Raw genomic sequence first — 16,101 nt, forward strand, 5'->3', positions numbered from 1 at the left:
GCAAAGAGACTGTTTCTGATGCCGAATCCCAGCACTGAGCCATGAGAGCCTTGCCCTTGACCCAACCCCTGCCAGAGGAGACCAGCCACCACAGCCTACAAGCTTTCAAACAGGCCTGTGTATGCCATCCTCCCATAAACAGAGTTAGTCCTGAATCTTCAAAATCAAGGTCAAGCTTCTCAGGTCCCTTCTGCAAATCTGATTTGACTTTGAAAAAAAGCTTAATCTAGGTGTCTGAATACAGTTAGTTAATTATTACACTGCTGCTGCTAAGTCGCTTCAGTCGTGTCCAACTCGGTGTGACCACATAGACGGCAGCCCACCAGGCTCCACCATCCCTGGGATTCTCCAGGCAAGAACACTGGAGTGGGTTGCCATCCCCCTCTCCAATGCATGAAAGTGGAAAGTGGAAGTGAAGTCGCTCAGTCGTGTCCGACTCTTAGCGACCCCATGGACTGCAGCCCCCCTAGGCTCCTCCATCCATGGGATTTTCCAGGCAAGAGTACTGGAGTGGGTTGCCATTGCCTTCTCCATTATTACACTGGGTAACTAATAAAAATAGTTCAACATAAGCAGTAATCCCTGTATATATCCAGGGGTACCCACAAATATCCAGTGGTGTTGGCACTCGTTTATGAAGGCACTGTGCGAAGGCTTTTCCTTCTACTGAAAATGTTAAGTCTCTTAGTTGTGTCTGACTCTGTGCGACCCCATGGATGGTAGCCCACCAGGTTTCTCTGTCCATGGTATTCTCTGGGCAAGAATACTGGAGTGGGTAGCCATTCCCTTCTCCAAGGGATCTTCCCGGCCCAAGGATCGAACCTGGCTCTCCTGCATTACAGGCAGATTCTTTACCATTTGAGCCACCAGGGCAGCCCTTTCTAGAAAGCTTGTCAAGTTATTAATGCTGAAAATTACCTATTACTCAAACATGAATTTTAAAATGTGACGTCATAAAAAAACATATGGTAGGACTTCCAGATTAATAAATGTTCTCTGGTTTTTCAGACTTTGTAATGCGGGGCCCCTCATCAACCCTACCATTAAATGGTAGTTATGCTCTACAGACGCCTGCACCCGTGCTGTGGACTGAAAAAGCCTGTTCCAGGGCTCGATGTACCCACACCTCCAGATCACTCAGCAGGCCAGATGTAAACAGCTAATAGCTCTTGGCATAAGTAACCACTAACATTAGTCGCTTTGAAAAGAAAATTAGGAAGAGATTGTAATTGCATGTATTTGAATCACTGCTTTTATAACTCATATTTTATCTAAATTTGTGGGCCAGCAGACACCCTTTCTTAAGCATTTCGCCTTCGTTACTAAGCCTACAATAAGCCTGCAGGAACACACGGCCCCCACAAGATGGACAAAGAGGCCAAACCCACACTGGTGAACACACCCAAAGCCTCTTGGCTGATAACTGGAAGCCCAGCTACAAACCCAGGCTTTCTGGCTCCACACACATACTCTTTCCAGTAAATGGGAGAAATTATCAGCAACCACCAGGACACGTGAAACAAGAAGCTTTAAATCACACTTGCAAAAAGCCTGTTGGCGCAAAATAACAGCAAGCTAACGTTTAGAACTTGACATTGTCAATGTGTGGGTATATTTGTTTTCACAACTGGTCCTCACCAAAGCACCGCAATGTGCAGAAAAGGTATTAATACCCTCCATTTTTAAAATGAGCATACTGAAACCCTAAACGTTTAAATGGCTTCCAAACACTTGTCTGTTGCAGAGACAGGATGAGGCCAGGGTTTCAACTCTTTTCAAAAAGCCTTGAAAAAAACAATTTTCAGGTTCAGTGAAAAGAAGTTATAAGAAAAGCAAATTACAAACCATGTAGGCAGGAAGCAGACATTTGAAAAGCAAAAACTGTGATTATTCAGATTAGGGTCATGATGGGAGAGCGATTTTTCAAATGAACATTACATTAATTTTCTGACAGCATGCTCTAATCTAGAAAACATCGTATCAAAGAACCTTAAAGATGTCTGCCATTTACATGCTTAACAAACCCAATCAAGCAGAACATATAATGTTTCTGCTAGACTAAATTTACACACAGTAAGAGCAGAAAACTGTTGGTTTTTAATACAGATAATGAGAAAATTTCCCTTAATCAAGTTTTATATTGAATTAACAACAGGTCTGTCAGATACTCAAATGTTAGATCATTATCTCATTAAAAAGCTAATTTAGCTTTAACTAAATATACTTTTCGAATTTTGTATAGCATGAAACCTTGAAGTACTAGAGAGCTCCCCAACTATTCCCCTTCACCTGCAGATAACAAATCAAGCTTTATTTTATACTCGTGAGTGTGTATATGTGTGCTCAGGAGTATCCAACTCTCTGTAGCCCCATGGACTGGAGCCCACCAGGCTCCTCTACCCGTGGAATTTTCCAGGCAAAAATACTGGGTACCATTTCCTTCTCTAGGGGAGTTTCCCGACCCAGAGATTAAACCATCTCTTGTATCTCCCTGCACTGGCAGGCAGATTCTTTTACTACTAGTGCCGTCTGGGAAGCTCCGTGTGTGTGTGTGTGTGTGTGTGTATACACACACACACACATACACATACATATACATACATTAGATTTAAGAAAAAATGAGGTACCATGTGTGCACTAGAATAAACCAAGATTAAAATGTCAAAGAAAATCTCTTTGAGGATAGTTTATCCACAAATATAAAAACCAAATCCTTGGTTTCACAGTAAAAGTGATGAAAACCCTTGATCATACTGATGATCTTATCAGACCTTAATTCCCTTTAAACAACTTAAAATCAATAACTAGTCCTACTTTAATCACTCCCTCTTTAAACACACTCAATTTAGACAGTGAGCAGTCAGCTGGCTACTGTTGCAATAATTCCCTCCTCTGGGAGTTGCAGAGCCTTAACTATTGTCTACTGTAATATACAAATAATCCACCTCCTTTCCCTCCCATCAATGGAAATGTGCTCCGCAGAGTCCCAGCTGAGGCTCAGAAGGCACAGGGGGGCTCAGCCATTGTTTACAAGTGCCAGTTCATCCAGCAGCCACGGCCCCCCTGTGCCCTGGTCCGCATTATCTCGCCACCTAAGATGATTACAGCCGCTTGTTTGCAGGCTGAATAAAGAATGCGTGTGGAAAGCAGAAGGTCAGGAAAGAATAGGGACACTGTCTGCTTCAACCTTCCAGAAGGGAGGGGGGTAGGCAGGGAGGAGCTGAAGCACTTTATGCTCAGAACTGTTTATTCTTGCCTCGGTGTCCACCCCACCCCCACCCCTTCCTGGCCATTCAGAGCGCCTGGAATCTTCACGGCTGGATTTAACCAAATCATTGCAGATCCTGAAACTCCCAAGACCCCAAGAGAGAGGCAGGATGCCGAGGCCGGGCCAGTGCTGAGGCAGTGCAACGGCTCCACCCGAATGGCCTCCCCAGCAGCCCCCTTGAGAACTCACTGCTCTTCCACATTCCCATGGTGTCTGCTCTGAGCTAGCAGGCACTTTGCTTGTTTTCACCAAAAATAATTCTTAGGAGGTAACCGAAAGGGCAGAGCAAACTCAGCAGCCCTCCCCAGGCCGACCTTGGAGCCCCCCAGGACTGGGGCCCTTTGGAAGTACACTACTTGGGGGTGGGGGGAAGGGTGTCATGCTAGCATCCCCCACCAACGTGAGAAGCCTTTTCGAAATAGGCCAATAAATGCAAAGCAATTAAACCCTCCTGAAAAGCCTGTGGAAACAGAACATAATTAATATGTTCACAATGAGCTCCAGGGCTTGTCTGATTGTCTTTGAGCGCTGGAGCAAAACACAGTGATGGTGGGCAGGCAGAGATCACGATGGCCGGCGTTTCTCAGACACCCTGGTCACTAAGATGGACCTGCGTCTGGTCTGAGAAAGCAGCAAAGCCCTTTGGACAACTGACTTCAATCTCCTATCTTCACTCCAGAAGCCTTCCAAATTACATACAAGTTCATCTGCAGTCAAGGGCCAACAGGGCTTTTCTGATTGCTTTCATGCAAAAAGCCAACTACCCGGACTGAGTACTTACTCATCATCTAGTCACCCTGCTTCCCTGGTGCCTCAGTGGTAAAAAATCTGCCTGCCAATGCAGGAGATGATGGTTCGATCCCTGGGTTGGGAAGATACCTTGGAGAAGGAAATGGCAACCCACTCCAGTATTCTTGCCTGGAAAACTCCATGGACAGAGGAGCCTGGCGGGCTATAGTCCATGGGGTTGCAAGAGTCAGAGACGACTTAGCGACTAAACAACATCATGTAGTCACCGTGGTGCCTGGTGATGGCAGAATGACTCGAGGATGGCCCCATTCAGCGCCACACAACAGAGGCGGGTGCTTCTCTGTTGACAGCTGATTTTTGGAAAAACACAGCAGTCTGGCTAAAAAACAAAATTCCACTCGAATTTCCCAATCCATAACACATCATCCTTAGTTTTCTGCTTGATTACTCTCGGTTCATTCTTCTCACTTGAGTTTCATACAATAGTGGTGAGAGAAGGGACTCAGGAAAGCCTGTAATACTGGGGTCACCATCCTCCAGAACATATCAAAGTAAAATTTCTGGGTGGAGTCTCCTAATCTCCAGAGTCCTATGCAACATTCCCTAAGGAAGGAGTAGCTCAGGGACTAATTTATCTGCCATCTAAAAAAAAAAACCCACCAGCACTGGCACAGGCTCTAAAACCCGCGTGCAAAGGCAGGCTTACAGCAAAGGCCATTGCTTTGTGAGGTCAGGGATGCTCCCAGCCCGATCCCACACAGGTGGGCAGGCTCACCGACCTTTAGAAAAGTCTAGCAGGACCGTTGTCTTTCATCCCCAAATTGAATGGCTGTCACTTAAGCTACTGAAAAGCCAACCATGTAACTCACACATGTGTTTGTGATCAGCCTGATGTCCCAGCCTTCCCAGACTGTCTCTGCCGCCTCTCTCCTGCTGTCAGAGGAACCGCTGGGAGATGGACTCGGGTCAGAAACGTTCGGCCATGACCACCACAGGAAATGGCAACTGACATTTCCCACAGATTAAACACTGCCAGGGGGGGGTCTGTGGGACCCCAAACAGTCCAGTGGAGAGGTGCTCACTGTGGCCCTTTGGCCTAAAAAGAGAGGTTCCTCAGAAAAGCTAAATGCTGGGTATGGTCCAAGCTAATAAGACAACTCTAAGGCAGGCGTGGCTCTTCTCAGCCTTGATGGAAACAAGGATGCAGCCTGGAGCCGGGAGAGAACAGAGGTCTGGAGGCCGGGGAAATATCAGCTGCATCACTTACTAGCTGGGTGACCTTGGACACGTAGGTACGTCTTCTCGGATCTCAGCAACCTTGTCAGTGAAATTAGGGTTGTGATAAACACAACAAAGATACCCTGTGTTGTGAGATTCGCTGAAATATCAAACACACCAGAGCAGACTCTAGGGTCAGACACCTACTTCCTTCACTGAGAATCCAAAGATGTGAAAAAAATAATAATAAAGCAAATAACCAGTGGCCTGAGTAAGCCCTGAAATGATGCTGAACTGCCTGCCTTGAGATCAGATGTCATGAGAAACATCTATTTGCTCTGAGGCTACAAAACTCAAAGATGGTCTTTCTCACCCTCAAGGAGCTTACCTCCAGGGCAGATTTACAAAAGCCCTGGTTTCACAACAGAGTAACGCTAATACCGTGGCCCTTTCTCTTCCATACTCTCACATTTCACTCTGTTGTCTATTACATAAGAGTCGGTGACCAGAGCAAATGTACTACTGGAAACATTTTATTCCGAGTCCCCATCTGCTCTCTTTTCCCACCGCGATCCTCCTCTGCCTCTTTGAACAGGATAAAACCACCATGGGGGCTCAGTGGGTTAGAGCAGCCCCTGCAGCTTGGGTATAGGAACACTCCTCAGTCCACTGCTCTGACCCCAGCTTAACTACACAGATCACCTCCATGCACCTTAAAAGCCCACATCCGTGTCCCACCAGCCACCCGGGGACCTCCATCAGGGAGAGTCAGCCTTTGCTGAGAAGATGGGGAGAATCACAAAACGTACTGATGAGGAGGGCCGCTGCATTTGGGAGGAGATATATATTTAACCATCTTAACAGAAGGAGGAGATTTACACGGTGGAGCTGTTGACTAACCTGAGCATCACAATAAATTAAGACAGATGCATTCAGTACCACCCTCCTTGCTTTGGAGTCACCCGGCGTGCCCTGACCTCCCCACCCCACACGGTCTAAATCCTCTTTTCTGCAGCGCCTGCTCTTCTCCTCCTCCTGGAAAACATGGAGTCAGACTTGTGCCCCAAAGCTACCAAGACCCAGAAGCCACTCAGAGCAGGCCGCGCCGCAAAGCGCTCAATGGACGCAGAGGCTGTGAGTCCCTCGAAAGAGCGGGCGCGAGTGGCCTCTCCCGACACGGAAAAACCGGCTGGTGGACACGTACAAAGGACCGGCCAGCAAGACAGCGTGGTCTCTCCACCCAGGCCGCGCTCAAGGAACTCCTGAGCTGTAGTTTATCACTGAAAGCGGTGTGACCCGGCTGTCTGCGCCCGGGGGAGACTCGGAGAGCAACCGGCCTTCTTAACTGCGGCACCCTCCGAGACCCGCACTCGGCGCACGGGGTCCCGCTCAGAGATTCTCGGCTGGGGACAATCCGCGCCCACAGGTGAGGGGGCAGGGGGTCGACTGCGTCTCCAAAAGGCGGTCACAGCCGCCTCTCTAGTTAACGCAGCTTCAACTGGGGCAGAGGCATCCGAGGGAAGACGCGAGACTTTCTAGAAACAAGCTAAGTGGGTGGAGAAGCGGCTGGACCCACAGGTCTCGCTGCTCCTTCCACAACTTTGGCTCAAGTTCCCAGCGCCCAGCGTGTCGGGCGCAGGAAAATGACTGGCACTTGGAGGAAGCGCTTTCGGGGCTGGGACGCCGGGGCTCGCGGGTCCCAGCCCGCACCCAGACCTGGGGCTGCCGCCAGGACACCTGCGGCGGGGCAGGCTGCGCACCTTGAGATAGTCGTTCTCCGAGCGCAGCTCCTCCATCTCCCGCAGCAGCTCCTCCTCCTCCGCCGCCGGGACCAACCGGTGCTGCTCGCTCGGCCCGTGCTCCCTGGGGGTCGCGGGACCCGTTCGCTCCGGCGGTGCGCGCCCCGCGACATCCTCCACCACGCCCGGCCCCGGGGACGCCGCGGGGACCCCGCTGGGGCTGTTCCGACCCCCAAGGCAGGCGGCGGGGGTCGCGGCGAGGAGTCCCGGGGGCTCGGGGCTGTCTGGCGGCGCCCCCCGAGCTGGGGGGCTGGTCGTGGGGGCTCCTCGCAGAGGTTCCCGATCGCTGGAGCCCGTGCCGGACTCGGCGTCACTACTGGCGGCGGGGAGCAGGCGCTGCTCGTCGGAAAGAGGGTCGGAGGGGCAGTCGGAGAGATCGGAGCTGCTGTCTGTGTGGCTGATGCGCGAGCCGGGGGCCGGGGAGCCGGCCGCGGAAGTCACGGCGAGGATCACGGCCGGGACCGCGACGGCGGGGACCCGGGGCCCGGCGGCGCGGGCGGGGACAGCTCCGGAGGCGCGTTTGGCTCTGCGGCCCTTGGCAGCGGCGGGCGGCGGCTCGGCCCCGGGCGGTGGCTTCCCTACCCGGGGCAGCGGCTCGGCGGGCGCCGCGCGTGCCACCCTCCTGGGGCCCGGAGCGGCCTTAGCGCCGCCCGCTGCCCTGGCCCCGGCGCCCGGCGGCGGCTTGTCCTTCGCGCCGGGAGCGCCGCCGCTCCGCCGGGAAAGGCGGCCGGGCGCGGCCGGGGGCCCCGGCGAGGGCGGCGCCTTGCCCGCGAGGCTGGGAGAGCGCGGGGCGGCGGGCGCCGGGGCTCGGCCCGAGGAGGGGGCGGCCTGGCCGGGGGCCGCAGGCCGGCCGTGCAGGTCCTTGAGAAACGGTCTGGCTGGCGAGGGCGCGCGGTGCAGCCGTCTCCGTTCCGCCAGCGGGTGGAGGTGGTGGTGCTGGCGGTGGTGCTGGCCGGGCGGCTGCGGCTTCGGGTCCTGGGCGCCGCCGCCCGCGGGGCCGTTCAGCGTCTCCATGGCCGGGGCCTGGGCCGGGAGCAGCAGCTCGGGCGGCGGATGCTCCGGGCGGCGGCGGCGACGGCGTGCAGCCTCCCCGCGTGCCCGCTCATCACTGTCTGCCAGCCCCGCCCGGTCTGCGCCCCGCGCTCCCGCGCCGCCGCCGGCCCCGCACCCCGGCCCCGAGGATCCCTGCGGGGTTCGCCGCCGTCCCCGGCTCTCCCCGGGCCGAGGTCACCAGTGCTCGCGTTCTCCCGGCGCGGCGGCTCCCAGCCTCTCGCATCCCCGGCAAGCTGCGCGCCAGGCTCGCACACCCGCCCGAGTCCGGCGGCGGCGCTGGCTGCGCGCTCCCCGCTCCAGCCCCTGCTCCCCGCCCACGGCCCGCCCCGCTCCGCGCCCGCCCAGGCCTGCGCCCCCCCGCCCTCCGCCGCCCGGTGCGCATGTCCCGCCTCCCGCCAGCCGGCGCGGCGGTGGGGGCGGGGTTGCGCTCCCTGGCGGCGCACGATCTGCGGCCCCCGAACCCTCTTCGCCTGGGACCCTCGTGCTTGTGGGGGCTCAGGGGACAGTGCGGGAGCTGGGGGAGGGAGGAAGGGGCAGAGGCGAGGTGGTGGTGGGAGGAGGCTGGAGGCGGGGGAGGCAGCCGGAGTGCCCTCTGAGGGGTGCGCCTCGGGGTGCCGGCGTGGAACAATGCCCCCTCCACAGGCCCCCGCATCCAGCCCGGCCTCCCAGGGCCTCCGAGTTACGCCCCGCCGGAGCTGGGCCGAAGTCCACTTTCCAGCTGGGCCGGAGTCCACACTACTTTGAGGACTGGTGTGACCACCGCCCCCTCCCCCCCCCCCCACCCCCGCCCCGCCCCGCCCTGTCGCGTCCGAAGGCGCATGGGGCTCCACAGTTGGCACCCAGTGGCCTCTGGAGCCCCAGGGAAGAGCCGCTGTCCGACGCAGCTCGCCGAGCTCCGGGTCAGTAAGGGAACTCACATGTAGTGTCGGCTGCGAGCCAGGCCCTAGTAGACGCCCCACAGGCATTGTTTCATTTCACCCTCGGAACAAGCCTGACTCTGAACTCCTGTCTTCTTGAAGGACAAGGCGTGGGCGCGGGAGGTGAAGTCAGTGCAGCGGCCCGTGCACGCTGGCCCGCTGGCCCGGACTCACACCCGGGCTTGTGCAATCCTCAGTCCCACACGCCCACCCCCCGGAGAATGAGGCCGGTAGACCACTGGAGAGTCTTAACGTGGGCCACTGACCTTTTCAAACCTCTGTTCCCGCCCCTGTCCAATTAGAAACCCTAACCCACCTGAGTGTGGGGTCTGATCAAGGATGAGAAAGCACTGTGCCAACTGTAAAGTGCTTTTCAATATCAGTGAGTGCAGGTTTTGTCCCAGGTGTTGGATTGTAGAGAAAAACCTTCCTGTTCTATTACAAGTTAATCACTAATGGCATGTTGCTATGAACTTAAGTTATAATGGCTTGTCCATCTCTGGGAGCCCCACCTGCCAGGGAATGAGCTTCAGGCTCCAACACCTTTGTTAAGCTCTCAGAAGATTCCCTGGCCAGGCCCCACCTGTGAATGGCTGCTGGAAGGAAGAAATAACACCCCTCCTCCTCCAGAGTTGGGCCAGAAACTCATCTCTATTCCCTCCCCTTTTTAGTACAAAAGAAGTCTGAATCCTGACTTGGGGGAGATGGCTCTTTGGGACAGTAGGCCATTGACTTCTGGGGCTGCTAGCTTTTCACTATTCCTTGTGCCAACAGCTCATCTCTGTACTTACTGGCCTGTTAGGTGGTGAGTGGAGAGAGCTGGGACTCAGTAACAGGAATGATGGGTAAATATCCAGGGAATAAGGGTCAGTCTGCCAGTCTAGCTGGAGGCAAAGGCAGGCAGTGCTTACAAGTTGCTGGGGTAGGCAGGGACCCTGAGTCCAGGTGAGTGCCCAGGATGTGTAAGTGAATGCCCAGGACGTGTGCAGGGCAGAGGTTGTAGGTAAGACGACCCTTAGGGTGGATGGGACCAACTGTCCCAAGGGGAATTTGGACGTTATTCTCAAGGCAGGGAGCTGTTGGAAGATGCTGAAAGTGAAAGAAAGTGAAAGTGTTGATCGCTCAGTCGTGTCTGAATCTTTGTGACACCATGGACCTAGCCTTCCAGTCTCCCCTGTCCATGGAATTCTCCAGGCAAGAATACTGGAGTGGGCAGCCATTCCCTTCTCCAGGGGATCTTCCTAACCCAAGGACCAAACCTAGGTCTCCTGCATTGTAGGCAGCTTCTTTACCATCTGAGCCACTGGGGGAATCTCTGCTTAGAAGGATCCCAGCAGCCAGGAGAGGGAGGCAGGTGACAGGGAGTAGTTAGTGGCTGGGGCCCAAAGTACAGATGAGGGCAGTGGTAGTAGGAATAGAGAAAAAAGGGGACAGACCTGTGAAGAGAAAGGAAAAATAACCTGTAAGGGAAAAGAATCTGAAAATGAATCTATCTGTATAACTGAATCTCTGTGATGTACACCCGAAACTAACATGACACTGTAAATCAACTACACTCCAATAATATTAAAAACAAAATGCAAAAAAAAAAAGAAAACTAGGCTCCAAAGTCTGTGATCTTAACCTTAAATCACCTTACTTAGCCACCTCCTTCAAAAAATGCAGGATAAAGTCATCATTGATGCAATAGCTATGAAGACCACAGTCATCTACCATGGGGTATTTGCAGAAAAAGGACACAGGCGGTAACACTGAGAAAGGCTGACGGCGCCCTGCCCCCACGCCGGTCCCGCCAGCGGTCCCCAGAGGGCGCTCTAACGCTCCCGGCTGCAGGTGGTTTGATCATCACAAAGTGGCCGCTGTCAGTCCTCTTGGAGCTCAGCCGCCTTGAACTCCGGGACCTTCTCCTCCACCTTCTTGCAAACACCCAGATGTCTCCAACACCCTCCTTTTTCTCGGGAATTATATCCAGGACTCAGCGCAAGCTTGCCAGCTCCTCACACCACATCTAATCTTGCTAAGGGCCAGCTCAAAATGTTGCTAGTTTTCCAAAAATATCAGCCAGCTTTGTCGCCTGCTTCCTTTCCCTCAGGTAATAAGTCAAACAAACTTGGTCCTCTGAACGATGAGCCTGGCGACTGTTTCCACTGGACACTGGTGAGGAGGAACGCTGTCTCTGTTCCCAGCAGGCAGTGCGTTACAGGTGCACACGGACACCTGCTTGCATCATGAATAGTTTTAAAGTCACAGGTGATTTTGAAATAATGTTTTCTTCTTGTTAATCAAGTTAGTCTAAAGGCATTAGGGGTTTGCTATTTAAAGGAGCCTTTAAATCACTTTGTTCTGGAATGAATGCTCAGTCACTCAGTCGTGTCTGACTCTGAGACCTCACAGACTGTAGCCCACCAGGCTCCTCTGCCTCTGGGATTCTCCAAGCAAGAACACTGGAGTGGGGTGCCATTTCCTCCTCCAGAGGCTCTTTCTGACCCAGGGAAGGAACCTGCATCTCCTGCATTGGCTGGGAGATTTACCATCTGAGCCACCAATACCAGTGGAATAATCTCCAATACCTTAAAATGCAAACAAAGCAAATTTGGAGTGAGAGAATTCTAGTCTGTTTGCAGAGTTATATAAAGTGGAATAAATTTTTTTTGACTCATAGAGGGGAAAACATACGTAGCCAACAGTCACCTGAAGAACATCTGTAGCCTCAAAACCTTGACCACAGCACTTACCTCTTTTCCAGTTTTTCCCTCTTATTTTAATACAAAAGCACATTCAGAATATGAATTCATCTGATCTAAGTCAGAAGTCGCCTCTTTAAAAAGAGTGAAAAGAAGAGACTTAACAGAGAGGGCTGTTTTTTTGGCGTTTCAGGAATGGTGAGGTTGAAAAGGGACAATGGGAAGTCAGGGGGCCCACGTGGGGGTCCTGGTGCATCCCAGCTGCCTCTGCAGGGTTACAGCCAAATGCCACATGGGGCTAGATGCGGGCCAGCCCTACAGGGGCCCCCAGACGCCTTCACATGTCCAGACTGGCCCGTGTGTGTGGCGTGGTAGCTCCTGATGACTTCTGAGGCCCATAAACCCTGAGGACATCAGAGTCTCCTGGGGAGTGTGTTATAAATTCAGGCTCTGTGGCCACAGGCCCTGGAGCTCTGATTGGGAAGGTGTGGCATGGAGCCTGGGATCCAAACTTTTAACAAATTCTTTTGATGCAGATGACCCTCTGACCACACCTGAGAAGCCCCGAGTTAGTTTCTAACACAGCTCCAAGCGTCATACGCTTGTCAATTGCACTTCCTCCTGGTTCCAGGTGAAAGTCCTTCTGAAGCTGGTGGGAGATTCTGGCTGGTAAGAGATGCAAAGACCACGATGAAGGCTTAGCCACTTAAGCCCCAACTGTAGATAATGTGCAGTGTCCAGGCCTGTCCTAGACCCAGTCTTGAGGTGGTAGGCATCCCTCTGATCTGAGAATCCAGAGCAAGGAGCTACATGCAGGGGGAAGGAGGCTCTTTGCTCCTGAGCAGTAGTTCTTCATGAGGAGGGAGTTCCCTGGTGGAGTATCTGGGAAGTTTTGTGGTATTTTTTGTTGTTGCAAAAATTGGATCAGGAGCACAAGTTGAATTTCTGAGGGGAGTCAGGATGCTGTGTGTTTTGCAATATTCCCAGAGAACTGCCCCCCTCCCTCAACCATCACTGCACAACTTCCCAAAGTCCTCCTGAAACATTCACAAAGGTTAGAAAAAATCTGCTACCATCATCTGAGCCTAGGGCCTAACTACTTGTCTGAGTCCAGATGGGCTGCTGTGACAGAATTTCACAGACTAGGGGCTTGTAAGTAACAGACATTTACTTCTCACCTTTTGCAGGTTGCAAGTCTGAGCTCAAGATGCCAGCAAAGTCAAGTTCTGGGGAGAGCCCATCATCTTTTCGAGTCCTCACCTGGAAAAGGGGCAAGGGATCTCTCTGGGGCCTCGTATATAAGGACCCTAATTCCAACCCTGCAGCCTCCACCATCTTGAGCTAATCACCTCCCAAAGGCCCCACCTCCTAACACCATCCACCTTGGGCACTAGAATTTGACATGAGGTTTAGTGGGACCTGGGCTTCAATGGCACCCCACTCCAGTACTCTTGGCCTGGAAAATCCCATGGATGGAGGAGCCTGGTGGGTTGCAGTCCATGGGGTCGCTAAGAGTCAGACATGACTGAGCGACTTCACTTTCACTTTTCACTTTCATGCATTGGAGAAGGAAATGGCAACCCACTCCAGTGTTCTTGCCTGGAGAATCCCAGGGACGGGGGAGCCTGGTGGGCTGCCGTCTATGGGGTCGCACAGAGTTGGACACGACTGAAGCGACTTAGCAGCAGCAGGGCTTCCCCGATAGCTCAGTTGGTAAAGAATCCGCCTGCAATGCAGGAGACCCCGGTTCAATCCCTGGGTTGGGAAGATCCTCTGGAGAAGGGATGTTACCCACTCCAGTATTCTTGAGCTTCCCTTGTGGCTCAGCTGGTAAAGAATCTGCCTGCAATGTGGGATACCTGGGTTCGATCCCTGGGTTGGGAAGATCCCTGGGAGAAGGGAAAGGCTACCCACTCCAGTATTCTGCCCTGGAGAATCCCATGGACAGAGGAGCCTGGTGGGCTATAATCCATGGGGTCGCAAAGAATTGGAAACGACTTCACAACTGAACAACAACTATGTTGAAAAACATGATTTAAATGACTTTCTTATTTATCTTTTATATTACTATAGTGAATTGTATTGATTTTTAAAAATACATGTTTTGGGAAGAGATTCCACACTGATTCTTTGACAAAAGTAAAGGGCATTTGTAAGAGCAAGCTAGGCAACATGCTGAGACTTCTGAAGAGAAAGAGCTGAGCTATTGTGGAGGGTGCCCCCTCGTGGTAAGTTCTGGGATGGCACCTCTTCCCCGCAGGAAGAAAATTGCAGAATCTAGGTGTCCCCTCCAAACAGAGAGGAAGAGGAGGTTGGTGATTCTAAGGTATGTCCCTTAAATAAAGGAAGCAGTGTTCCCTTATGCATGCTTGCTAAACTTGAAAAAAAAATTCTGACTCCTTTCCTCTTACAACATAACTGCTAAAATTTGTAAAAAAATTTTTTTAATGATTGTGAGATTCTCAGCTTGATGTACATTGAAAATATATTGCTGAAAAAAAGGAAAGCTCAGAACTTCCCTGACAACCCAGTGGGTAAGACTCTGCACTTCCAATATAGGGACATGGGTTCAATCCTTGGCCAGGGAACTAAGTTCCTGCATGCCACATGGTGCCATCAAAATAATAATAATAATAAGTAAATGAAAACTGATCAAAGTGTCTTTCCTGATTGGGGAAATTAATGACTTACATTGTCAACCCTTTAGTTTAGAATGTCGCTCATTTCCTCAAGCAGATTTTGAAATGTAAGGCATATCTTGTTTTATTGTAATTAACCATTGTTTATTTACCTACTTAGAGAGTTACAACCTTTCAGAACAGAAATGGAGATATGATGCCAATAACGACTTTCCTCTTGCTGACTCGGGCATTTCAGCCCAACTTCAATGCTCATCGTTTCATACGAAATAAGAGTAGTTTCACATGGAAAGCAGAAATGGAACAGGCATTTGTAGGTTTCATAGCAGAGAGTACTTATGGGATAAATTTCCTGATTAATCCAGGAGACAGAACAATGTGTGAGACCACACGTGCAAGGGACTTCCCTGGCTGTCCATGGCCAGGACTCTGAGTTTTCACTGCCTATGGCCCAGGTTCAGCCCCTGGTTGTAGAACTAACAGCCCACATGGAAAAAAAAAATCACACACAAGGTATATTTTTTATTTTTTGGCCACGCTACACAGCCTGTGGGATCTTATTTCCCCAACCAGGGATCCCTGCATTGGAACTGTGGAGTCTTAACCACTGGACCACCAGGGAAGTCCCCAAAATACATTTTAATGATTAATTCTATATAAAATTACTGTCAAGCACATTTTAGGAATGAGGATATAGAACATTGTGGGTTTGCCTGGTCACAGTGGTTTGTTCAGTTACTTTGGACAATTCAGTCTTCCTGGGCCTTTGAGGCATAATCTATAAAATTAGAGAGTTGACCTGAAGCTTTACATATGTATCTAAGGACTGGGGTAAACTTTTCAGTGCCATTTTATTTATCAACATGGGATTATCCATAGGAAACTATAAGTCACCTTTGTTCATTCTCAGACAAAATATACAAACTAATTTTCATAGAAGAATAATTAAAGCATGGAATAAATATGACAAATGTTAGACATGTTCCTGATTACCCTACTTCATAGTGTTATTCCTTAGGATAAGTTCATTTCATATTTCCCTCTTTAAACATTTAAATATCAGGATTTAGGATTTTGAGGGCTTCCCTTATGGTTCAGTGGTAAAGACTCCGTCTGCAATGCAGGAGATGGCGGGTTTGATCCCTGGGTCAGGAAGATCTCCTGGAGAAAGGAATGACAGACAACCCACTCCAGTATTCTCGCCTGGGAAATAACATGAACAGAGGAGCCTAGTAGACTATGGTCCATGGGGGTCAAAAAGAGTTGGACAAGACTTAACGACTATACAACAACAAACAAGGAATTTGAGCTCAGAGAGAGGTCTTAGGAAGCACTGCAATCCTCTCGTTCATTAGCCACTATCTAGAAATCCCCATGCCTGGTATCCACTGGCTGCAGTTCTAAAGCAGGCCTCCTTTCCATAGTTAAGAGGCTCATAACTATATTTATGGTGATTATATAACTTATCATCCAGAGCATAGAATATTTGACAATGAATGGGGGCATTTATTAATTACATGAGGCAATGGGCATGAACCAGACCCAGGCAGGTGGCTCAGGCTATAGAGTTGCCTGTGGTTAACATCCATTCCTCAAGGTAAGAATGTCTCCATATCAGATCATACTGACTCATGTTTACATCCACCAATGCTAAGAAGACAGGAACTCTTTTCACACTGTTTACCTCTTTTTAAAAAGATAATCAGGAGAGAAGCCCATTCAAGAATCTGCATAGCCTGCCCATCCACTCACTCATGTATATACTCAATCATT

At 51.3% G+C, this 16,101-nt stretch overlaps 1 protein-coding gene and 1 long non-coding RNA gene across 8 annotated transcripts in view; one reads left to right on the forward strand and one right to left on the reverse strand.

Annotated features, from left to right (window-relative positions):
• The window catches only part of MTCL1 (microtubule crosslinking factor 1), a 113,062-nt gene extending 104,684 nt beyond the window's left edge, over positions 1-8,378 (reverse strand). For 5 of the 7 annotated variants that reach the window (XM_044934615.2, XM_044934613.2, XM_044934614.2 and 2 more), the window contains exon 1: positions 6,997-8,378. In XM_044934615.2, the coding sequence (XP_044790550.2) occupies positions 6,997-8,049 (1,053 nt within the window). In that variant the 5' untranslated portion in view covers positions 8,050-8,378. The remainder of the gene's footprint in view (positions 1-6,996) is intronic. The other 2 variants (XM_025273689.3, XM_025273688.3) reach the window with 1 other exon arrangement.
• A 2,193-nt stretch (positions 8,379-10,571) lies between these two features.
• On the forward strand, positions 10,572-13,224 carry LOC123331197. The gene is made up of 3 exons (XR_006547722.1): positions 10,572-11,097; positions 12,226-12,358; positions 12,877-13,224. It is a non-coding gene; the product is annotated as an uncharacterized LOC123331197 (long non-coding RNA).
• Positions 13,225-16,101: the final 2,877 nt, after the last annotated feature.

This window comes from Bubalus bubalis, chromosome 22 (assembly GCF_019923935.1).
Source record: "Bubalus bubalis isolate 160015118507 breed Murrah chromosome 22, NDDB_SH_1, whole genome shotgun sequence".
Lineage (NCBI taxonomy): Eukaryota > Metazoa > Chordata > Mammalia > Artiodactyla > Bovidae > Bubalus > Bubalus bubalis.